The following is a 26,746-nucleotide window of genomic DNA, read 5'->3' on the forward strand; positions in this document are numbered from 1 at the left end:
AAAATTACAGTTTCAGTGCAGCTTCAAAGAGCTTTAAACAATACCAGACGAGGAATAAGTGTCTTATCTAGTGAAATGATCAGTCATTTTCTAAAAAAAATGGAAATGTATATGCTTTAAATAAACAAATGTTCGTCTTCTAAGTGCCTCCTCCAAAACCACATTTGTCCTACACCTTGCCTATTCAGCTTACGAAACGAAAGCTCTTTGAAGCTGCACTGAAACTGTCATTTTGACCTTCAACTGTCTGGAGGCCATTGAAGTCCACTATATGGAGAAAAATACTGGAATGTTTTTATCAAAAACCTTAATTTCTTTTCAACTGAAGAAAGAAAGACATGAACATCTTGGATGACATGGGGGTGAGTAAATTATCAGGAAAAGTTTATTTGAAAGTGGACTAATCCTTTAATATATGGGTGTAAGAGCGCACAATGGTCACCAGAGGGTGTTCTTCAGAGAAAAAAAAACTTTCGTGTGACGCCCCCTAGGCAACTGCCTATGTCGCCTATGCCACGGGCCGGCCCTGTGCACAGATATGATACATCGATGTAATTCTTGCTGCTTAATTGTGATGGTTTTAGCTCAGTTTAGGACCAGTGGAGGGAGAAAAACTCAACTCGTACTCACCAGGCAGAACCTTTAAGTTTCAAGTGAAGGGTGACCCAGGAGCAAAGGTTAGCTTGGTGGCTGTGGATAATGCCATCTTTCTGCTGAGTAAAAACTGCCTGACACAGAGAAAGGTCATTTACAATACACATTTCTCTTCATAAATGCAAGTCAATCTTGATAACACTTCTGGATTTCTCTAGGAGATTTATGGATACTCATGACTCCTTTATTCAGGTGTGGGAGGCGGTGGGTCAGGGAGACATGGGCTGCACTGCAGGAGGAGGCCGGGATAGTATGGGTGTTTTCAGCGATGCAGGACTGATGTTTTATTCCAGCACAGGACCATTCACTGACTCTGGATCAGGTGCTTCACACACAGCATTCTTGCTCTGTTCATTTGAAAGATAAATAGATTATTTATATGTACAATTAGATTATTTATAGTGTTTGTATTAGTTTTTTTCAATATTTATGTGTTTATACTTGTTTACATACTTGTATATAATTTCATTACACTGTATGTACACTGACTTGACTAAAAAGATATTGTAGGGGGATTTGCAGTTAACCCCTTTATGTACAAAGATTGATGATGATCCCTGATTATTGTTGTTCAACATTCACTGCACAGCTTTGAAACGTGACCACTCTTTATGATAAAACTAGATTGTAAAGTTTTTTATTTTACTCGCCAGACTTTTTACATGGAATGCAAGAACAGTCCAAATGAAAATATTTTTACATAAAAACATATTTTTACATAGATTATGCAGGTTATACAACTGTATAGATTATATATAGATTAATCCTTGTTAAAGTTATAAAAGTTCAGTCAAGAGCAGTGACACTTTTGTTTGATTAACATTAAAAACATAGACAGCAGCAGAAATGTTAGGCTGCTGTCACTTTACGCCATAATACATGGATCCAGTATACTGTACTGATATTGTAAACATGTGTTGTCTTTCTCAACTGTTCATGATCATGTTTACTAGGATACTCACCAAGACAGACATTTTGACATCATTTTGTGTGAAGTTGTGTTTTCAAGTGCAAGACACAAAAGTGCTCAATTCAGCATGTTCTGTCAGAAGCGGCTTTCTGGGCATGTGTGCGAGTTATCTTTCGTATCTTCTTGCTAAACAAAACGTGCAAATGATAAACTTTCATGACAATGTAGCACTGGCCTGATCAGAACTGTCAACTTGGGCATCGTGCATAAAACTCAACAGTATTGGGTCACAGAACTACGTTATCTAGGCACCAGCTTGTCCAGAACACCAACTTGTTCCAACTTGTGTTCACCTCACCAATACTGATCTGTAACAAAGAATAATAGTGGACACACCAATACACAGGATACACAGCTTCTTGGATTTTGTTGCGTTCTTGCTCTAAACAGGAAACTTTCCCAAAACATCCAGATAGCATATTCTTTCTCTCAGTGAGAGGTACAGACAATATTCATTATTATTCTTTAGTGCTGGAATATAGAAAAGCAGAGTAAATGCTTTAATATGTAGACTACAGATTGAAGTGACCCCTGTGACCTCAGCTGTGTTAGTCAGCTAGAAGAACAGATACGTTTTAACATGTTGGAAGTCTCTCTCAAAAACAGAGAAAGAGAGCACAATACATATAATTATATAACTAATTAAATTTTATAAGCTTGATGAAGTCATTCAAATTATTTAATGTGTAGAAGAATACATATTGATTAATAACTTGATTATAAATCACTCAATACATATTTTTATATAAACTTAAATGTATATACCAAGTAAATATACATATCAAAAACTGACTTATCAAATTGATTTCAGACATTTGAAGGTATAGTGAAAAAACTGAGCTAAAAATATAGACAATATTTTGTATTACATGCTTGTATGATCATACATGCAGGCATGTTGGGAGATTATACACTGTGGATTGTGATGAGCGGGAATAACATGTTGGTCTCGTGCTGTTTTTACTCCCAGTCTAAACAAGAGATGGACAAGCAGGTCTTCTTTTCTGATGTTTAAGCTTTCATTTTTTTTTTCTTTTTTCTTTTTTTTTTTGGAATAGATCATTGCTCCAAAAAATCTAGGAGGAAAAGGTCTTTAAAGCAAAAAGCAACAAAATTGGAACAAAGAGAGAAGCTGGGTGAGTCAGCATTATCTTCACAACATCACAATACGCTTAAAACACTATCTAGTCATAAGAGCAGAATTTAGTTTTACAGTACAAACTCACAAACTTAAGTACATGTTCCCTATGAAGAATAAAGTTAGTAGTCTCATGCTAATGTTTTTATAAACAGACAAACATTTACCAGTGTGTTCTTCTCTTCCAGAGGAGGGTTTTTCTGACGAGTCCCTGCGGAGGTGTTGTGTGGACGGCATGAGGGAGATTCCCATGAACTATTCATGCTCGCGTCGCTCTCTCTCCATCACCAAGGACCGGTGCTGCATGTTAGCTTTCCTCCACTGCTGTGTGGAGTACCGAGGGGAGAAGCTTGATAACGTGACCAGGCCTCAGATAGAAGAAATAAATAGTTGCCCTATGGGTCATCAGGGCCCAAAGGGAGAGCAGGTCTTAAGGGAGCTTCAAGGCCCAAGGGTCCTAGGGCCCAATGAGGCCGCAGGGTCCAATGAGGCCGCAGGGCCCAGGTGGGCCGCAGGGCTCAGGTGGGACGCAGGGCCCAATGGGGAGCAGGTCTTAAGGGAGCATCAAGACCCAAGGGTCCTAGGGCCCAATGAGGCCAGAGGGCCCAATGGGGAGCAGGTCTTAAGGGACCCTCAAGCCCCAAGGGTCCTAGGGCCCAATGGGTCCCCAGGGTCCAATGGGGCCCCAGGGTCCAATGGGTCCCCAGGGTCCAATGGGGCCCCAGGGTCCAATGGGGCCCCAGGGTCCAATGAGGCCGCAGGGCCCAGGTGGGCCGCAGGGCCCAATGGGGAGCAGGTCTTAAGGGACCCTCAAGGCCCAAGGGTCCTAGGGCCCAATGGGTCCCCAGGGTCCAATGGGGCCCCAGGGTCCAATGGGTCCCCAGGGTCCAATGGGGCCCCAGGGTCCAATGGGGCCCCAGGGTCCAATGAGGCCGCAGGGCCCAGGTGGGCCGCAGGGCCCAATGAGGCCGCAGGGCCCCCCTGTGGGTAGCAGGGCCCAAGGGGGAAGAAGGGCTTAGGGGGGTCTCAGGGCCCAAGGAGGAAGTAGAGCAGAGAGAGAGATATAGGGAGGCTACTGTGTCAAAATGATTGATGATGACCTTTTGACCTTACATGTTTGGCATATTTTTCATATGACGTATGATTATCCTCATGGGGTTGGATTGCGGAATGATTGATATTGAACTGTCAGGTTGTATTTAAATAGTTGTCTAACCCGACTGATCTTTTGACCACATGTGTGAAAAAATGGATAATTTATAATCAGGATGATCATAATATGACAAACAATAACCATTATTAGTGCAGAGTTTGGCAGCCACTCTCTGTCTCACACACACACACACACACACACACAGCCAGCCATCCCACCCCCATGCACAAACAGTCTCAGATTTCACACCTCTGGTTGTAAGAAGAGAAACAGAGAGATGGAGTAAAATCAATGATCTATAAAATGGTTTAAACAATTAAAAATAATCTACTTGATCACAAATGAAATAAAACAGTGCAAAAGATTTATTATAGTTTTTACCTGAGTGTATAAAATCCTCTTACATTTTTCTCGTGGAGAAAAGAGACTTCATATACCACAAAATTCCATTGAGTCAAGCAATTTGTTTAAAATAGTAATAAAAAAAATGCTTAAAGTTTAAAGCTCTTAAAGTTCAGCTCTTCTCACAACTTGCTGAAACTGGTTCAGAGTATAGGGAACCATGAACTTTTATAACTTAAATCATTAATGAGATCCAATCAATGTTTGATTGTCTATGACGCAAGTGATTATGCATAAATGTAACTCAAAGTATGAGTTTATTCAATGGTACATGTTCAAAAAAAAAAAAAAAAAACCTTTTGCTGTTATATCCATACGCTCTTCCCTGGGAAATCAGGCTGAAAACCGTTTTCTATCACTTCTCACAGCAAGGTGTGAAATGTGAGACTGTCACAGTATTCAGGCTGTGGGGGTCTGTGGACACTTCCATGTTTATGGGGCTTTCCATAGACATATGATAAAAAACATTAAAAAAACAAATAGTTTAAGTTGTATCATAAACAAAACACTCCTAGGGATAAATTCCAGTGTGAAACAAATCCTTCAGACCCTCACAGAGATGGGAGGAAGCAGACAGATGAGCCTCTGTGTCACAGCATTAGTCTGCATTCCAGGGCACATTTTTTTTGTACTAAATTTATTACAAAGCATAATCTAGATATTTTAAAATGATATGGTTGTTTAAATCCAATCTATAAAGTTTTATTAAAATCATATCTTCTATTTATCTTTCTAGAAGACTACTGTATCAGGATAACATCTGATGTCCAATGGTAGAAATGATTTTACTTAAATCTAACCTAAAGTATTATTTTTATTAAACGGCATTTTTTAAAAAAAAAAAAAAAAAAAACAACTTTAAAATGTTACATCAAAAACCTCTACTTAGTTTTATTTGATCTTATTTCTCAAAGATTTAAGCAGCATTTCCATCTGGCAAATACCCACCAATGCGATGAAACATATTGACATAGTTTGTCATAATAAAAAAAATGTAAAAAAAACAGTTTTTAAAAATGAATATTCAATTTTGATTAAAAAAAAAAAAAAAAAATGTAAAAAATCCAAACGTAAAGGTGTCTGTGTGTTTGATGCCTCAAAACTCCGTCACCTGAAACAATGACTCAACATTGCTCTTTTTAGTTTAAGTTGTATCTTTAAGAAAATCCCACATTTTCAGAGAGAGAGAGAGAGAGAGACCAGATGTTCCTCTGTGCTGTTCCCCCTGAAAAAAAATTGTCTAGAGTGAATATTTAATTTTACTCGTCTTAATTCAAAGTATGATATTACATTAAAAATCAAATAAAAAGTGGTCATATGTTGTCATACTATTATGGTGTGCCTGAACTCAACATCTGACATTCTGCAGTATCTAATATTGCACTTATAAGTTGTATATGGTTTTGCTTTCTTGTAGCTTCTTAACTGGTCATTATCAATGTGGAAACATACCCTTTACTAAAAATATACTATTGGTTATCTACTCAAAAACACAATGAGTATTTTCAAACGTTACCATATGTTGATGTAACTGTTGTCTGTTGTCTGTAAAATTACATGAATGATCATAATCTGTAATTAAACGTGTGGCTCATTATATTAAAGGGTGATATCCCTGTAACATCTGTAACAATGTAACATCTTTGTAATTTTAAAGTAAATGTTATTGGTATTTTTACATTCAAACTCTGTAATTCTGGATACAAATATAGCGAACTATGCAATCTAATTATCAAACAATGCATAGTCTGTTTTTAAAGTGTACAAAGCTGCACTGCTCACCAGATTTAAACTTTCAGGCCTTTGCCCACGCACCAGTTGATCCGAATGTCTTTACAAATTTTATTGTGAATAGAGATGAAAAAAGCACACATGTTCTTTACAAGCTGAAATCCACCAATCAACTTTCACAAACACACACATGGCATACATTCAGCCATCTTAAAGTATTGGTTTTATGTTATCTGATCAGAATATGCATTTTTTCTTTATTTGGAGTAGGAGAGAGAAATCCTATACTGAGACATTTGAAACTAAAAAAAAAAAAATAGCAGAACATGGAGAAAATGGTCTGAAGGTACTGGAATGCATCCCAGCATGCAATGTGTAGAAAACACACATTCAAATATGGAAAAATTATAACCGCTGCAGGCAACAGCTTGAAGTATCATGCTGTTAAATAATTTTTAATTAATTTGTTACAAATTCAGAGGAAAAAAATAAAGAATGGTGATGTTAAAAAATGAAGCCTTGGTAAAACACTGTTTCAGAAAAAAAAAAGAAAGAAAAAAATCAAGAAACATAAAATTTATGTGTGGATAAAGTCAAGATATCTAACTATTGTGAGTCAGGTATTTGAGGTAAACTTACCTGGGATCAGTCTGGCTTGTGAAAGAGTTGTGTATGTTGTTAGGTTTTGTTTTATTTATTCATAGTCAATATTTGTATGGTTACATTTATTTAATTCTATTTACGAATATACTGTTTTTACTGAGTTTGTCTTAAGCTAAACAAATATTTAAAATTGTAAAAAACATTTAAGAGATGTTAAACATTTTTTGATCGTATGCCACTTACCATAATGGCATCCTAAAAGAAGAACAAATCGAGACAAAAAAAACACACTGTCGTGCCTGTTTCCTGGATCAAACCTAAAAGGCTGACACCTAAAAAGACAGCATTGGGGCGGCCTGAATCAACTAACCTTTCACTTAAAATAACTACTTATCAAGTTACTGAAGTTTATTGAAGTCCTGAGTACAAAGAAAATATGATTCCATGACTGTAACATGCTGTAACTAAGTGTAATAGATAGCCTTGTTTTAAGCTCTCAATAGTTGTAAATGTTACACAAAAACAGCAAGACTCACTTTTCATGTTGATGCATTATGTGACTTGTGACCGCTTCATACACAGACCAGAAAAGATGACCTAAAAGAACATTACAGTTTTAGTTTCCACACTCTTGTGTAGTAGGAGCATCATTATTCCCTGCGAGTATGTTTGAACTGTACATAAACTAACAAAAATTGTAAACGGGGTCATCTGCTAGCGGAAAAATGGCATTTACAAATCACAATCTTTCACAATAGATCAGAAGAGAGGATTTCTATATGTGTGTGTATATATATATATATATATATATATATATATATATATATATGTTTTCATTATAGCTAAATGTCTCTTATATGTCGTCGTAGTAAATTGTGTACATATAATACCTGTATAAAGATTGTCTGAATTTCATCTACAGCTTTCACAAGGGCTTGCAATGTTATACTTCTTAAATGAGCTTGCATTGCAACAGCATGGCATACTCTAACAACATGATGTCACTGTTTTCTTAGTTACTTGGCCTCTTGAATTTAGATGTGAAAATTGATTGCACTCGTAATTCCTACAAAGATCATGGTTGAGATTTATCTATAGCTTTACTACAGTGTGTAACTTTGATTACCGTCCTCAAACTTTAATGAATGCATAGCTTTTAGTGCTACGGTTAGATTATGTCTCAGTTGTAATCGTTTCAAGTGCAAACAACCAGACTTAGTTTTGGTGTTGACGCTTCATGCAATCCCACATCGAAGAGATGGATAATTGCACTACAAGAACTATCAATTTACTTTCTTAGTAACTAGACCCTTGAATTCGCATTTGAGTTTTGTACTCAGATAATTCCTACAAAGGACGTTTGACTTTTATCTGTAGGGAAAAAGGAAAGCCAGTAAGCTATATTCAATATCTATTTTTTGAGTCAAATATTTTAATATTTAAATAAATATTATTTAAATAAATATTTAATATTTTAATAGCTGATGCAATTCTTAAATGTCATGTTGGATGCTAAAATCTGGATTCTTATCTAAATCATTACTAAAACTTTTTTTTAAAACAATGGCGTGAGCACTTGATACTAGAGTACAAATATTGTATAATACATGTTGGAAGTGTGTATAATTCATGTTCACAAGTGAAAATGATATATTCTTTTCTTTGTTTAATATGAAGCTTCACTTGGATACTTGTATCGCATGATTGTAACATGCCTGAAACTTTAAAAAATAAGACCTATTCTAATACCAAGGGGGGAAAGTAAAAATAATCTGGTTATGTTGTATTTTTAAAATCACCCCTTTTTCCTTGTGTCAAACGTATTTGGTAGCATGATTCTTTTGTTTCATCATGTATTACTCTAACTTCATATTTATCAGGCTGATAAAAGTAGCATGAGCCAATAAACGTACATTTTTATAAAACAAAAAGAAACAACTAATGGCCTTGTGTCAGAACACACGGTATGAAGGTACATTTGCTTCTAATTTTTATTCAAACTTTAAAGCAAGATTATCATTTTGAAAAAGTGTAATACAGTATTTGATTTTGGGGTAAAACTATCTTACATAGTAATGTGTTTTCACCCATTGTCCTGAACCTTTGGCTATCCTTAATGGTTTCATTGTGTGAGAAACTGATTTGGAGCAAGGTAATATCTATTTGTTAAAAAACATTGCAGCAAACATATTTGTCAACATTATTCTTTTGGTTTACCATAGTTTTACCTTATATTTACTAGGAATTGAAACTTTATTGAGAAAAAAAAAATAAAATAAAAAAAAGAAAGTAAAATTATATAAATCTATGAGACATACCTCACCTTAAATGTAAAGTTTTTTAAAAACAAACATATTTTACAGATACACAGCGAAGATATTTAATGCGGACATGCCAGGTAGGGGATTTGGCCTAATCTTTGGTTTTTAAGCACAATTAAATATTCTCAAGAGATCCATTGTCCCCTGGAAGTCACGTCTTCTGAAAGACCTCACATGTGCGGATTCACTTAGTTGAAAAATTATGTTTTACCTTGTAAGGTCTTTAACACCCTGCAAAATCGTTGGAAGTCAAAGGGCATTGTCATCAGTGCTCCCTAAAGTCTGTTCATAAGGCCAACAGACAACAGTTACATCAACATATGGTAACGTTTGAAAATACTCATTGTATTTTTGAGTAGATAACCAATAGTATATTTTTAGTAAAGGGTATGTTTCCATATTGATAAAGACCAGTTAAGAAGCTACAAGAAAAGTAAAACCATATACAACTTATAAGTGCAATATTAGATACTGCAGAATATCAGATGTTGAGTTCAGGCACACCATAATAGTATGACAACATATGACCACTTTTTGTTTGATTTTTAATGTAATATCATACTTTGAATTAAGACGAGTAAAATTAAATATTCACTCTAGACAATTTTTTTTCAGGGGGAACAGCACAGAGGAACATCTGGTCTCTCTCTCTCCCTCTCTCTGAAAATGTGGGATTTTCTTAAAGATACAACTTAAACTAAAAAGAGCAATGTTGAGTCATTGTTTCAGGTGACGGGAGTTTTGAGGCATCAAACACACAGACACCTTTACGTTTGGATTTTTTACATTTTTTTTTTTTTTTTTTTTTAAGTCAAAATTGAATATTCATTTTTAAAAACAGTTTTTTTTTTTTTATTATGACAAACTTTGTCAATATGTTTCATCGCATTGGTGGGTATTTGCCAGATGGAAATGCTGCTTAAATCTTTGAGAAATAAGATCAAATAAAACTAAGTAGAGGTTTTTGATGTAATTTAAATTTAAGTAAAATCATTTCTACCATTGGACATCAGATGTTATCCTGATACAGTAGTCTTCTAGAAAGATAAATAGAAGATATGATTTTAATAAAACTTTATAGATTGGATTTAAACAACCATATCATTTTAAAATATCTAGATTATGCTTTGTAATAAATTTAGTACAAAAAAAATGTGCCCTGGAATGCAGACTAATGCTGTGACACAGAGGGTCATCTGTCTGCTTCCTCCCATCTCTGTGAGGGTCTGAAGGATTTGTTTCACACTGGAATTTATCCCTAGGAGTGTTTTGTTTATGATACAACTTAAACTATTTGTTTTTTTAATGTTTTTTATCATATGTCTATGGAAAGCCCCATAAAACATGGAAGTGTCCACAGACCCCCACAGCCTGAATACTGTGACTGTCTCACATTTCACACCTTGCTGTGAGAAGTGATAGAAAACGATTTTCAGCCTGATTTCCCAGGGAAGAGCGTATGGATATAACAGCAAAAGGTTTTTTTTTTTTTTTGAACATGTACCATTGAATAAACTCATACTTTGAGTTACATTTATGCATAATCACTTGTGTCATAGACAATCAAACATTGATTGGATCTCATTAATGATTTAAGTTATAAAAGTTCATGGTTCCCTATACTCTGAACCAGTTTCAGCAAGTTGTGAGAAGAGCTGAACTTTAAGAGCTTTAAACTTTAAGTATTTTTTTTATTACTATTTTAAACAAATTGCTTGACTCAATGGAATTTTGTGGTATATGAAGTCTCTTTTCTCCACGAGAAAAATGTAAGAGGATTTTATACACTCAGGTAAAAACTATAATAAATCTTTTGCACTGTTTTATTTCATTTGTGATCAAGTAGATTATTTTTAATTGTTTAAACCATTTTATAGATCATTGATTTTACTCCATCTCTCTGTTTCTCTTCTTACAACCAGAGGTGTGAAATCTGAGACTGTTTGTGCATGGGGGTGGGATGGCTGGCTGTGTGTGTGTGTGTGTGTGTGTGTGAGACAGAGAGTGGCTGCCAAACTCTGCACTAATAATGGTTATTGTTTGTCATATTATGATCATCCTGATTATAAATTATCCATTTTTTCACACATGTGGTCAAAAGATCAGTCGGGTTAGAGAGAGTTCAAATAACAACTATTTAAATACAACCTGACAGTTCAATATCAATCATTCCGCAATCCAACCCCATGAGGATAATCATACGTCATGAAAAATATGCCAAACATGTAAGGTCAAAAGGTCATCATCAATCATTTTGACACAGTAGCCTCCCTATATCTCTCTCTTAGAGCTTAGGGGGGAAGCAGGGCCCAAGGGGGAAGTAGGGCTTAGGGGGGTCTCAGGGCCCAAGGAGGTTGTTTGGGACAAAATTGAGGGACTGGACATGGAAGAGGAAGAAGATGATTTAGCTGAGGTGCGCACCAAGTTCTTTGAGTCGTGGCTGTGGACTGACATCAGACTACCCAGTGCAGCCAAGTCAGATGGGTAAGAGTCTGACTTTGACTAAGTAGCTACCCAGCAAACATTTGGACATTTAATGACTGTTGAAAAGATGTCCTTCTGACACATCCCGTCATGGTTGAAAAATAGTTCAAAAATGAAATTTGAACAGACGTCTTAAACGTTATCTTAGTAATTAATTAATTAAGCATTATATATTGAACTACACGTAGCTAAAAGTCAAAGTAACAATTATACATGCAACCCCAGAGGATTGTAGATATGTATGAACATATCTGAATGTATTTTTAGGAAATGTTCAATATGTAACAGTGTTCATGTTACATATTTTTTCAGATTTATGCTGTCCGACAGCGAATGCCTTCAGACCAATGTTTGCTGGGTATCTTTACATGCACCCAAATGCATTTCACATGTACTTAAGTTTTGAATTGGATTGCAAAATTTAGGGTTCATATAAAGAGAAATTCTGAATCTGTAATGAGATGGTATTCCTTCAGAATGACACAAATGAATGCATATAAACACACCTAGCGTAGAGGTCCTTTTGTAATAGTTCTTGTTGGGAGTGACACTTCATACATTCATTGCAGGCTGGCTGTATTTCCAGTGGAAACCGTTCTTCCTGACAGTATCACTCAGTGGGGGATTCTAGCCATCAGTGCCTCACCTGAAGCAGGTATACAGCCCTGTTCTTGCTTGTCTGTTGTTTGTCTTGGCAGCAACAGCATTATTAGATTATCTCTGGTTTTTGCATACACAACTAAACCAAATGATGTCTGGCAGGTTTCTGTGTAGCTGAACCGTATAACGTGAGTGCATGGAAGCCGTTCTTCGTAGACCTGCACTTGCCTCACTCAGTGTCCAGAAATGAACGTGTGCAAATCAAAGCTGTGGTCCACAACTACATGGACAAAAACCTGAAGGCAAGTTTCCCTGACTGTTCACCTTGTTCTAGCTTTAGATCACCCACTTAGATGGAAATGACCATCTGAAGGGGCTCGTAGACTGAATGCAGGAGGCGGACAACATATACCGCATTCTGAAACTAGAAACCACTATTTATAAATGTACACACACCACTGCCATTCAGCCTCAATCGATGGCACCTGTATGACTTCAGGGGCTGTCCATACTAGCTTCTAGTTCTAGCATGCTACTGAGCTTACATAGTTCACTATTAAATTAAACTCAAATAAAAACCTTCACCCAATTCAGGTCTTGCAGTCTCTCTAGGGTTGTAACTGTCACAGTTCCTTCCTGTTCTGAACTCCATTTCCCACGATCCTCCCTGTTTCCACACCTGCACTCACTTCCTCGTCATCTCCCCATCATCACGGATTACTTGCACCTGGAATTCATCATCAGCACTCCCTTTATATTGGACTCACTTCACTGCACTCCTTGTATGTTCTTGTTGTTTGTTAAATGTGTCTGCTTTACCGATCCTTTGTTAAATAAATGCCCTGTTTTGTAGAAGTACCGATTCTGCCTCATCCCTGCTACAATTACACCGTAACAACCGTAACGGTCCAAACCGAGAGGACTTCTACAAAGATGGGGATTTTTCTGGTCCCGATTTCCCCAAAGATCCACGGACCCAAAGTTACTGTGGAGGACCGTCTTTGGACTTTCAGGCAGGACAGTCTGGAGAGGTACGTGGAGGAATTTACTGAACTTTCTTGTATGGTGAACTAGCCAGATGCTCCACTTAACGTGTGTTTTCTGAAGGGTCTGGACGAGGACTATTTGTTATATTGAACCTGCTTGTTACTTCTGCCTAGACGATTCTATTAATCTGATTTTCATTTTAAATTGTTCTGATTTCGAAATTGAAGAGGTTCAAGAGAAAACGTGTCTTCCTCGTCCGGTCCCCTCAGAAAAACAGGTGGCCTGGTCAGTTCAACCACAGCCAGTTTCCTCCACATATTCCTCCAGTGTGTCTTCCCACGTTGCCCTGCCTGTCTCAAAGCCTATCCCTAAGCCGCCAAAGAAGATGTCCGCCACCGCATCGAACTCCCGCCATGAAATGGCCACCAAGAAGCTTCAGCCGCCAAGGAAAATGGCTGCCACCGCATCGGAGTTATGCCATGAAATGGTCACCGCATGGCATAAGCGCCCTGGAGACCTCCGTACCTGGGGTGGGGGGGGATAAATCAGACGGAGAATCTCACCTGAGCATACGCAACAGCAAGCATTCCCAGAGCAGCTACATTTGTGTGCGGGCCGATCTTCATCACATGAACATTATTAAACAGAGCTGCGTGATCCACTGAGAAGCACTGAGACGCAATTCTCAACCCACATATGACTCTGTGATATAAACTAGTTTAAAGCCAGATGAAACAATACTGACGATCTCAACATATTGATGTGAAAAACAGGAGAAACATTGTTCAGAGAACAAAATTTATCTCAGTTAAAGACATTTCACTCCACAACTCATGAATTTACTGTAGAAAAACAAACTGTTTTGGCAGAAATGTAGTATATATTAATATTGAATGTTGTTGTATTAATATAGTCATGTATAAATGTTAAATTTGTTAGTAATGGAGTATAATTACAGTATGTTTATGTATGGCAGGTTCTTTTTTATATACTAAATGTTTTGGCTACTGTTATTCAAAAGGCATACCAGGTTTATAGAGAACATGGCGATATATCACCCTGCAGCCCAAGACTAGTTGCCTACTGAAGCTAAGCAGGGCTGAGCCTGGTTAGTACCTGGATGGGACACCTCCTGGAAAAATTAGGTTCCTGCTGGAAGAGGTGTTAGTGAGGCCTGCAGGGGGTGCTCACCCTGTGGTCTGTGTAGGTCCTATCGCCCTAGGATAGTGATGGGGACACTACACTATCAAAAAACACTGTCATATAGATGGATGAGACGTTAAACCGAGGTCCTGACACTCTGTGGTCGTTAGAAATCCCAGGATGTCCTTCGAAAAGAGTAGGGGTGTGACCCCGACATCCTGGCCAAATTTGCCCATTGGCCTCTGTCCATCATGGTCTCCTAATCATCCCCATACACTGACTGGCTTCATCACTCTGTCTCCTCTCCACCAATCAGCTGCTGTGTGGTGGGCGTTCTGGTGCAATATGGCTGCCGTCGCATCATCCAGGTGATGCTGCACATTGGTGGTGGTTGAGGAGATTCCCCCTTCAATATGTTTAGCACTTTGAGTACCAATGAAAATGCTATATAAATGTAAGGAATTATTATTAGTTTTTTTGTTTGTTTGTTTATTTTACTGTGGAAGTGCAGAACCATGCATGATTTTACCTGGGTTACCATGATCTACAAATTGTTGTGGCAAAAAATCCAACTCACAGCATAAGAGATGAACACGTTCAATTGTCTTTCAAAAGTTTTATTTCTTGCAAGAAAGGTCAGACAGTCAACAGAAACACAAGTAGCTGCAGAGTGTAAGACAAAGAGTGAAAGCTTCCCCTCACTTTTATATCTCTAACCTCCAAGGCTGAAGTCTCTGTCCTTTTACCATAGTTAGTTTATTAAAGGAAAACACCACTATTTTTGAAAATAGGCTCATTTTACAATTCCCCTAGAGTTAAACAGTTGAGTTTTACTGCTTTCGAATCCATTCAGGAGTCTGGCGGTACCACTATTAGCATAGCTTAGCATAGTTTATTGAAATTGATTAGACCGTTAGCATCTCACTCAAATGATGAGAGAGAAAAGAGTTTCGATATTTCTTTATAGTTCCTATTTAAAACTTGACTCTTCTGTAGTTATATCGTGTACTAAGACCGACGGAAAATTAAAAGTGGAAAAAAAAAAGATTTTCTAGGCCGATATGGCTAGGAACTATACTCTCATTCAGGCGTAATAATCAAGGAACTTTGCTACTGTACCATGGAAATCGGCTGAATGGATTTGAAAACGGTAAAATTCAACATTTTATCACTAGGGGACTTGGAAAATTAGCCTATTTTCAAAAATAGTGGTGTGTTCCTTTAAGCTAAACTGCTGCAATTAGATCCTCACCTTATCATTGGGACCAAGTGCGTGACAACATGTTTGTTAACAAATGATTATGATATATAGGAAACTTTGAAATTATAGAAAGTGATTGGTTGTTTAATAATGTATATTGTGAAACAACCCTAGTTTCTACTAATGATAATAATTTTGGGTTGTAACATTAAACTTAGTTGAAGTAAGTCTATTTATAAATAGAATAATTAATGAAAGCCTCTAACCAGGAGTAACAGTTGGATCTGAATGGAAACCCATTTTTACATATTTTAAGACTGCTTTTGGACGTTACCAGCTGGAAGAAGTTGGATACTTCTTGGATACTTGGAAATACTTGAGTATTGGATTGAGAAGCATCCAAGGATGCCATAAGTGAGCAAATGATCCATGAACCTGGCCTGAATGATGTGTCTGTTTGCAGGTAACGGTGATCCTGAGTAAGACAGAGGGCATGTGTAGTGTGGCGTTTAGCAGACCCCACAGATAGCAGGTCTCTGTGCCGGCCAGCTCCTCCAAGCTCATCACATACACCATCATCCCCCTTAAGACAGGAGAGCTCCCCCTACAGGTCACGGTCATTGCACACTCTTTTATTGAGCCGGATGCTGTGAGGAAGAATCTACGTGTTGTAGTGAGCTCCTGAAACATCTCACACATATTTATGGAATCATTTTGTGATCTATTACATGGCACATGTTGTGTGTTCCCTGAAACAGTCTCACAATTGTTTGTGCTGGATCTGATGTTTTAGGTCGAGGGCATCCAGAGAATTGAGTCAAGGAGCTTTGTGTTGGACCCCTCTGAGAAAGGAGACAAGGGTGATCTTCAAGTGTTTCTTTTTTCCTTTTTTTACAGAAAAATATGTAGATGTATAGATTTCATAGGTTTAGAAGTAATGTTGCATTTGTGAACAAATGTTGTGCATGTATTTTGTCAGGGGATTAAAAATTTTCCTGTAATGAATGGTTATTTCTATGATGTTTGTGCACTTTTGTCCCTTAGAATATTAATTTGTGTTTATTATCAGGGAGTCAGGTGATAAAAGTGAAGAAAACGGAGTTAAAATCAGTGGTACCAAATTCAAAGCCTGAGACATTCATCAATGTCAGAGGTTTGTATTTATTTTTGAATTTACATCAGGTAATATTGAAGATTACTTTGACTATTTAGAGGTGTTTTTGTTGCTAATTAAACATTTTTGTTGCTAATTAAGCATTTTTGGCATATAAAAAAAAACTTGAATATAAATATAGTTTTTTAGTATAGAGTATGGCTTTGTGTCTCTACAGGTGATTTTCTGGCAGACAGCATTGATAACTCCATGAAGGAGGACTCACTGGCGTCTCTGATCCGAATGCCTGGTGGATGTGTGGAGCAGAACCTGGCCACTATGGCGCTGCCCCTCATCGCAGTCCATTACCTAGACCGCAGTGCAAACTGGGGTGCTGTGGGACTAAACCGCAGAGAAGAGGCCATCAAATACATACAAAAAGGTGCGACGAGACACGAGCAGGGATCTGAACATCATTCTTTCACATGTTTTAGATAATTATATATTTGTGTATTGATAGGTTATGAAAAGCAGCTTAATTATCGAAAGGAGGATGATTCGTACCCTCCCTACAAAAAAACAGGGAGCAGCACATGGTATTCATGCCAGCACAACACTTAAACTATAGGAAGATACTGAACCTTTGTAGTAGAGCTGACGTGTGTTCATGTCTGTCCGTGTCAGGATCACTGCATTCGTGCTGAAGGTGTTCTCCATGGCACACTCTTTCATCAGTGTCAGTGAGAGGCATCTGTGCGGCCCACTGCAATACCTGCTGTGGAACAAACAGCGTCCAGATGGATCCTTTCAGGAGGACAATGAGGTCCGCTTCTTCGAACATACGGTGAGAGAGAGAGCAGTATTTCAAAATAAAAAGCAAAGGAAAACACATCCATTTCTCAATAAAAGGATTTTCTGGGAAAAAACTCCTTATGGAAGACAGACAAGATTTGTACTTTCTGCAGTGTGTTGCACATATGAGAGTGTGTAAACAGGGAGAACTGTTCTGATTGGATTTTTCAATTGTGCTGCATCATTCCCCATTTTAATGTTCTTGCTTTTTGCTAAAACCTTGTTGCATTGCACTTGGTTAGGACACATTGTCAGGGTTTATTTTCAGTGACTAAGTGAGTGAACATCATTTCATTGAGGATTTGAACTCATTAAATATAACTGAACTCCAAATACTTTATCAAGAATATGGGCCTCATTTATAAAGCGTGCATATGCACAGATTTGATCGTAGAGTGTGTCGTGAAAAGGGCATTGCAGTAATCAAGGCAGGATGAGACAAAAGCATGGAAAATGGTTTTGACATCTTTGATACTAATGAAATGACGGAGCTGATCAATGCGGCGCAAATGAAAGAATGCTGATTTGGTGATAGAGTTGATAGGAGGCTGAAAGCAAAACGATTAAAGATTACGTTTTTAACAGTATTGAATGATTTAATGAGAGTACCAGCTATCTCATTGAAAAAGTTGCTAGTGAGTGACGGGGTTCCAACAATAATGATCTCAGTTTTGTCCATGTTTAATTTGAAAAAGAAATGAAAGGTTGGGCATTGCTTTATTTCATGTACACAAGCAGAGATTCTGGTGATCTGAATGTCCACTGTGTTGTGTTTCAGGGAGGCCTGCAGGGCTCTGAATCCACAGAGACTCTGACGGCATTCGTGCTCATTGCTCTGGCAGAGACACCAAATTCTGTGTGCTGCCAAGAGTCAGCAGCCAACATAGAGGTAACCTGAGTCTTTCTTCTTTAAAAACAAACACACACACACACACACTCACACACACACACACACACACACACACACTCACACAAGTAGGTCATTAACACATATTCACTCAAGTGAATACACTGTATAAGGGTGATTCTTAGACTATGGGCACTTTTATGTCCTTTGGGCATATTTTTAAAAATACATATAATTTTGGACAAATTCCTCTTTCTTTATCAAACTAACAATAAAACCACCTTAAAAACTGATTTTTTCATATTTTTCAACCTCCTTATAGGTGCCAAAATCACTGTTTTCTCCTTGTCGCACACCCAGACTTTTAAACTTCAACATTGAAAATACATTTTAAAAATATGACTTATCTGGTAACTATTACTGTACCTGAATTAAGCACTAGTAAAATAATTAAAATACATTATAGTATTTAATGTGAGACTACTATCAATATTACTTTTTATACAAAATATAGCTGTCGCACAGTATTGGTGTCATTTCCACCACAATGCTGTAATGTCCCTTTAAAAAGTTTGTGTGAAAGATTGTTTAGGTGGTTTCTGTGGAAATGTTCAGTGACATCAGAGCACATGTTGGACATGGAGGAAAGTTTAAATTTTCATCAACAAAAAATGAAGAAAAATCAAGGTAAATATTGCTAGATCAGTTAATATATTTATTCTACGTCATTTCCAAACATGCTGTACCTTCAAGGGTGTTTTTAAAAAGCTAAAAATTTTAAGTTAAATAAGAGTATTTTGCATACATGAAATGCTAAGTATTAATTCAAAGCAAATCAGTGAAGCTATCTTCCATTTTTTCACAAAAAACTACAGAAATGTCATTTCCACCACAGTCATTTCCACCACACTGCCCTCTGTGGTGGAAATGACATTTATGGTTACAAAGTACAATTGATATGGATTGCGAGAGTATAGTTGTGTAACACTTTTTATAATAATACACTATATTGCCAAAAGTATTAGGACACCCCTCCAAATCATTGAACTCAGGTGTTCCAATCACTTTCATGGTCACAGGTGTGGGTCGCTCTCAGGAGCTCAGTGAATTCAAGCGTGGTACCGTGATAAGTTGCCACCTGTGCAATAAGTCCATTCGTGAAATTTCCTCACTACTAAATATTCCACGGTCAACTGTTAGTGGTATCATAACAAAGTGGAAGCAATTGGGAACAACAGCAACTCAGCCACGAAGTGTTAGACCACGTAAAATCACAGCGCATGCTGAGGAACACAGTGTGCAGAAGTCACCAACTTTCTGCAGAGTCAATAGCTACAGACCTCCAAACTTCATGTGGCCTGCAGATTAGCTCAAGTACAGTGTGTAGAGAGCTTCATGGAATGGGTTTCCATGGCCGAGCAGCTGATCCAAGCCTTACATCACCAAGTGCAATGCAAAGCGTCGGATGCAGTGGTGTAAAGCACGCCGTCACTGGACTCTAGGGCAGTGGAGACGTGTTCTCGTGACGAATCACACTTCTCTGTCTAGCAATCCGATGGACGAGTCTGGGTTTGGCGGTTCCAGGAGAACAGTACTTGCCTGACTGCATTGTGCCAAGTGTAAAGTTTGGTGGAGGGGGATTATGGTGTGGGGTTGTTTTTCAGGGGTTGGGCTTGACCCCTTAGTTCCAGTGAAAGGAACTCTTAATGCTTCAGCATACCAAGACATTTTGGACAATTTCATGCTCCCAACTTTGTGGGAACAGTTTGGGGATGACCCCTTCCTGTTCCAACATGACTGCGCTTCAGTGCACAAAGCAAGGTCCATAAAGACATGGATGATTGAGCTTGGTGTGGAGGAACTGGACTGGCCTGCACAGAGTCCTGACCTCAACCCGACAGAACACCTTTGGGATGAATTAGAGCGGAGACTGTGAGCCAGACCTTCTCACCAACATCACTGCCTGACCTCACAAATGTGCTTCTAGAAGAATGGTCAAAAATTCCCATAAACACACTCCTAAACCTTGTGGAAAGCCTTCCCAGAAGAGTTGAGGCTGTTATAGCTGCAAAGGGTCGACCAACTGCATATTAAGCCCTATGGATTAATGGGATGTCATTAAAGTTCATGAGCACGTAAAGGCAGGTGTCCCAAAACTTTTGACAATATAGTGCATATAATTATATTATGATTTTTTTTATTTCTAAATTATATTACTTTTATATTAATTGGTTTAATTTTTTCTGTGTTTAAGATGCCACCTAAGACAACAAAAGAAAGGTCACAGGCCTATAGGGACAAAATAAAAGCTGACCCTATAAAATATGAAGGAGAGACTTAAAAGAGACTCTCAAACTGTCAAACGCTCTCTCTCACACACATGCAAACATACATACACTCTCACATTCAAGGTGCTCAAAATTTTCCACATTCCACACCTCTGTTTAAATGATACAATTACTCTTTACAGAAGATAAGTGTTCATTTGAGACTACTGAGAACATTTCAGTATCAAACTCTCACAATTATATAGCCTCATAATTATCTCACAATGTTGAAATTTTGATGCATCATTTATTGCTTATATTTTTGCCTTGCCATCATTTGTGTCAGTTATTTACAGTATGCACTGTAACCGTTCATCTGTGAGACAAATCAGTTTTATACATCAAACTCAGCACTACACTAAAGCAGGTGTGGTTATGTTTAATGATTCTGTGAATTCTGTTTAATGAGTGTGATGAATTTAAGTATTTTTCTAATAAATATTTCTACTGTTTCTTTACATTCACGTTAACTCATTGTCATTTCTACCACACCCTGTCATTTCCATCACCACACACATTTTTAAAAAATATTAAAAAAGTTCTCATCACACATTAAAAATGTATCCACGATTTATGAGATCATGCTCTGCTTAATATAAAAATTAAAGTTATTTATTTTCTAATAAGCTCTTACCCAAACCAATATTAAATTTCAGAGTGTGACAGGTGTACAGTTCAGCATTTGGTCCTTAGAGCAGTTGAGTTATCTCATTGACAAATGTATACAGTAATTAATGTAAATTGTGGAAAAACTGGTTAACTAGTTAACCTAGTTAAAAAAGTGATCTTAGACAATTCTTGAGTGACATAAATTATTCTATTTTTAAATAACAGCGGTATATTGAGATGTGGTGGAAATGACATTTGTTCATTGCGGGTCGGAAAAACTGTAAAATATTAACAATTTCTCTTGTAATCTAAGTTTGTCCTCTTACAGATCTTAAAACTAGAGATATTATTTAAACATACGAGTGTTACGTGGCTTTTGAACAAGCTTTTTTTTTAATTCAACTTCACAAGGCTAAAAGTGCACCTAGTTGAAGAAACGCCCATAAAATGAACACACACACCCTTTCTTCGCTATTGTTATGGTCTAAATGATTCTAATTACATTTTCTATTGCTGATCAATACAGAGCCGTTCCAGAAAAGCAGCGATGTATCTCCGAGGGCGTTTCCCTGACCTGAAGAGGCCGTACTCAGCGGCTATAGTCTGCTACGCTTTAGCATTATCTAACCACAGCTGCACGAAGAGCATGTTGTTAAACTTTGCCTCACAGAGTACACAAACAACCCTTTATCATTTACATTTTGCCAATAGATACTGTTTCATAAGAAACAGTCTCTCTCTCTCTTCTTGTCTTTTATCTGTCGTCTTCTGTCAACAGATCGTACCCATTGGCCTGACTCTGACAATCACTACTTTACACTGGAAGCTACCGGCTACGCATTGTTAGCACTGATCAAAGGAGGTCACATGAAAGAGGCGATGGCCCCATTTCGATGGTTAAATGAGCAACGTGGTATTGGAGGAGGCTATGGCTCTACTCAGGTAAGAATGTTAATGTTAAATTCCCCCTGTAGTCAATCATTTTTGATAATCAAAATGACATAATGAAACTTTTTTTTTTTTTCTTAAAATCTTCAATTTCTTCATATAGCTTGTATGTAACTCTACACCTTTGCTTCATTTAATGAATATGCAAATTTGTCCCAGCTTACATTCATTCAGCAGCTTGTAGTGCCTGTATATCTATAGTCTTTGACCTTATCTACCAGTAAACACCACACAATGTCAAGTAGAAATATTAATAAATCAGCACCCAGTCCAATCCAATCCAGTCCAATAGAAGAGGGGTGTTACCCTGGTGTCCTGGCCAAACTCCCTCCATTGGCCCTTACCAATCATGGCCTCCTAATAATCCCCATCCATTGAATTAGCTCTATCACAGCTGGTGTGTGGTGAGCGCACTGGAGCCGTTGTACTTTGGCTGCCGTCACAGACAGCAACAGACACTTTGTCAGGCTTTGTCGGATCAGTGTGTTCCCCGTTGGAGTTTGGAGTTGTTTCCGCCGATTAACTCTTTCCCCACCAGCGTTTTTTAAAAAAGCTGCCAGCCACCACTAGCATTTTTGATGATTTTCACCAAACGTTCATGGCCCCCAGAATATTTTGTTCTATGAATATCTGCTAAACAATTTATCAAAATAAAGAACAGAGCCTCTGCTTTTGAACAACAACAAAACCTTGTATTCTAGCTTCATACATATTCCTTTTTTCATAAAAAAAAATGACATTTTGAACAAAAAGCTGAGAGAATTTTATTAAAGATTATATCTGATTATATCGTTGATCATATTCAGAACACTGTCAAGTCACCTTTATTTACAGTCAAACCAAAAATTATTCAGACACTAGGTATAATGTTTACTATATTTTTACTAGTGGGTAAAGGACACTGTAGTTCATTTCTGTAAGTGAGGATTCAATAAAGTAAACTGTGACATATTATACCCAAAAATTCTTCATAAAGTGGACTACCAGTAAAATGGATAAACATCTGGGACCAAAAATGATTCAGAAACTTTGACCTGACCATGTGTTATGGTGTATGCTCTATAGATGAGGCGAATACGTAAATCCACAATCGTATGGGCTTTATTTACAAACAGGAACAGAACGACAGCTTCACACACACTAAGCAAACAATATAACAGACAAGGAGTGCAGGGAGTGAGTCCAACTTAAAGGGAGTGCTGACGAGGACAAACGGAGGACAAAAGGTTCATCTATAAAGCAGTTCTGCAAAAAATGATGTCCAGCTCAGTTCAGTTGTCATACAACAGTGTCAGTACAGTCAGATCAATAATGTTGTTGAATATCAAGTGTCCCCAACTAAGTCGTCACCTTTATTTATATAGCACTTTTTACAATGCAGATTGTATCAAAGCAGCTTTACATTGATAACTGGTACATTATTTTTTGCTGCACAGCAGCTCTTAAAGAATAGTGTCATTGCAGGCAGATCAGAAGCACTGCTGAATAAATGTCAAGAATACTGTTGAATATCAAATGTCAAGTCAAATGTCAAGTGTCCCCAACTAAGCAAGCCAAAGGCTACCATTCATGTTATAAACCTTGGAGGACTAAGGATATTTTTTAAATATATCTCTGATTGTGTTTGTCTGATAGAAGATAGTAATATACACCTAGGATGGCTTAAGGGTGAACTATCCCTTTAACAACATTAATATTGAAATTTATAGAATAGAATATTTATATTACAATGATAATATAGTGATAAATTGCATATTATACAATTTTAATTTAACACATTTACTGTGTTAAAATCCTTAACACAGTGACTGTGTAGAAATCAACACAACAAACGTTGTCCCTAAACTCACCTATTGTATAAGAATTTAAGTTTGAGTCAGTTTTAACACATCCTTTCTAAGAGTGTATCTCTTCCACTCAGACAGCCCTTACAAAATCAAACAATTTAATAAAAATGGAATGCATAGGAAATATTAAAAAGAGGATGCATAAAAGATTGAAATAAAATGCATTAAAAGCAGTTAAAATAAAAAAGGAATTAAAAGAGTACATACATAAAATAAAATGCGTTCATCAACCCACAGAAGTTTCTTCAATGCTTTAAACATTTTAATCAATTTCAATTAATGCATCATTTTAGGGTCGTGTATATAATCCGTGTCCTCTATCTAACAAGATATCATGATAATGTGCTGTTTTTGCACACATATTGAGGAAAGGCTAGGCTGTTATGGTGTAGGTTGCAGCAGAGATGAAGCTTACATGGACCTCTACAAAACAGGGTATTTATTCAACGAAGGAGCAAGAATACAACCAAATCACATTTAACTAACAATAAGAACAGACAAGGAGTGCAGGGAGTGAGTCCATTATAAAGGGTGTGCAGATGATGAAGTCCAGGTGCAGGTGATCAGTGATGATGGGAAGCTGACGAGGAAGTGAGTGCAGGTGTGGAAACAAGGAGGAACGTGGGAAATGGAGTCCGGGACAGAAGGGAACTGTGACATAGGCCTAGAGCAGGGATGGACAACTCCGGTCCTGGAGGGCCAGGTCCAGCAGAGTTTAGCTCCAACCCTAATCAAACACACCTGAACCAGCTAATCAAGGTCTTTAGGATTAGTAGAAAGTTATAGGCAAGTGAGTTTTTATCAGGGATGGAGATAAACTCTGCAGTTGTCCATCCCTGGCCTAGAGGATTCTGCAGGGGAATAGTATCTTTAGGATAATAAGCATTTTGGTTCGCGATACATTATTTCCATTAATGGATTCTTTCTTATAATACATTCACGACCACTAAAAAAGTATTTTCTATAAAGTTGTCCTTATCATGTGATCTACCAGCATCAGTTGCATCGCTTCACTATTATTCACAAAACCTCTTATGACCTCATGGGACAGTAAAGTGTCTATCAAATACAGACTTCAGTCACCGGGAGAAGTACATCATCTGGGTTCTTTTTGCCTACTGCTGAAGTACTGTGAATTTGGACATCTTCTGAGTGTTCTTTTGTTACTTTCTGTTTTTCTACTACTGTATATAGTAGGAAAGTATGCAATTTTAGATGCAGCTATTAACTCTCTCTTTACCTCATTTAAAAAAACTGTCAACACATTTATTTGTTTGTTTATTTGTTTGTTTGCACTCTTTTATCCCCAGTCCACTGTAATAGTGCTACAGGCCCTGTCTGAGTACCTAGTGAAGTGGCCTCCTCCTTCGAAACGTATATTAAAGGTGGAGCTCCGTGTGCCTGGTCACAAAAGCATTCAGTGGACCTTCCTACCAAAAATGGCTCATAAGCTTCAAACTGCTCAGGTGAGCATCTGATAGGGGACGTTCACTAGCTCTTTCTTTCTTTCTTTCTTTCTTTCTTTCTTTCAAAAAATAAAACAAGATAATCATGCACTGGTTTACAGTATTCTGTTATGCTATTGAATCCATTTGCTCTGTATGAATCATTTCACAGTACTTATTATTCCAAACTGGCTTTTCAAATGAAATGTCAAATTTCACCAGTCCAAATACATCTAGAAATATACAATTTGTGGTGTATACAGAAAATTTTCAAACTATTTTTTTTTTTTTTTTCAATAAATTAATAGATGTGGACAAAAATAGCATAATTTCACTCATTCATAAGATAAAGTGAGTAATATGCAAGGAGATCAAAAAAGGGGCCTAAGACTGTGCCCTGCAGTACATCAGAATTTACAGTTGTTACAGATACAGTAACTGTTTCATTTAGTGGTATCTAACAGATGGAATTTACTCCAGTCTGTCCCTGTCCACATATTATACTCTATTTTCAAATTCAAATATGGGATATTTTTAAATATTGAAATATTAAATATAATATTTATGAATTATAATGGGAATGTTTAGGCAGATCACAATCCAATCAGATTCTGATTCTGGGATCGAGTCTCAATCCGATTCCAAAAAGATTCTTAATCCACTTTTTTTTCTTAATTAATTCAATTTACTCATTTACTGACTGTCAGGCGTTGGTTGTGGGAAACGTACACAGACGATGGAGCTTCAATATCAAGGCTTTTAATGACAAAACACAGGAGATCAATATACATAGCACAACATAGACGAGAACCGACAAAGACTGAGGAAGAACATAGGGAATATATACAAGGCAAACAAAGGGAGAAACTAACTAGACACATCTGAAACGAGGACACTAATCAAACCAGAAACCATAGTAACAAAGAGGCGGGAAACTTGAGAACAAAGGGGAACATGTGACAAATGTAAAACAAACTCTAGACATGAACTAAATAGAACAACATGTGAACAATATCCCCCCTCCTGGAAGGCGCATCCCACGCTGTATAACATCCACAGGGGTGCCCCTAGATTCAGGGGGCAATGGTGGAGCAGATGGTTCAGGGGGCCATGGCGGTTCAGGCCTCTGGGGGGGCCATGGCGAAATCAGGAGTTTCAGAGTGCCATGGCAGGTTATAACTGTCCTCCACTATTTAAAAAGGCACAGCTAATGATAAGTTAAGGGAGGGGCCCACCAACCACATTTAATATAAGCACCTTAAATACTGTTCGATCATGATCAACGAAAATATGAAATAAAGTTTGTACCAACACAGATAAATGCGTAATACCAGACTATTATTGAACAATATGAATGGGCAAAAACAACAATAGGCATAAAGGCAATCAAC

At 37.4% G+C, this 26,746-nt stretch overlaps 1 protein-coding gene across 1 annotated transcript in view; it reads left to right on the forward strand.

The window, feature by feature from the left end:
• LOC125276910 (complement C3-like) overlaps window positions 1-26,746 on the forward strand; it is a 67,565-nt gene that overhangs the window by 20,995 nt on the left and 19,824 nt on the right. Inside the window, 17 exon segments of the mRNA XM_048204920.1 lie at window positions 585-743; window positions 847-976; window positions 2,683-2,760; window positions 2,951-3,707; window positions 11,268-11,456; window positions 12,026-12,111; window positions 12,219-12,358; window positions 15,851-16,060; window positions 16,181-16,258; window positions 16,465-16,540; window positions 16,719-16,922; window positions 17,001-17,076; window positions 17,165-17,324; window positions 18,111-18,221; window positions 21,642-21,786; window positions 21,894-22,057; window positions 25,221-25,376. Of these exon segments, the coding sequence (XP_048060877.1) occupies window positions 585-743; window positions 847-976; window positions 2,683-2,760; window positions 2,951-3,707; window positions 11,268-11,456; window positions 12,026-12,111; window positions 12,219-12,358; window positions 15,851-16,060; window positions 16,181-16,258; window positions 16,465-16,540; window positions 16,719-16,922; window positions 17,001-17,076; window positions 17,165-17,324; window positions 18,111-18,221; window positions 21,642-21,786; window positions 21,894-22,057; window positions 25,221-25,376 (2,919 nt within the window).

The sequence above is a fragment of the Megalobrama amblycephala genome, linkage group LG1, assembly GCF_018812025.1.
Source record: "Megalobrama amblycephala isolate DHTTF-2021 linkage group LG1, ASM1881202v1, whole genome shotgun sequence".
Lineage (NCBI taxonomy): Eukaryota > Metazoa > Chordata > Actinopteri > Cypriniformes > Xenocyprididae > Megalobrama > Megalobrama amblycephala.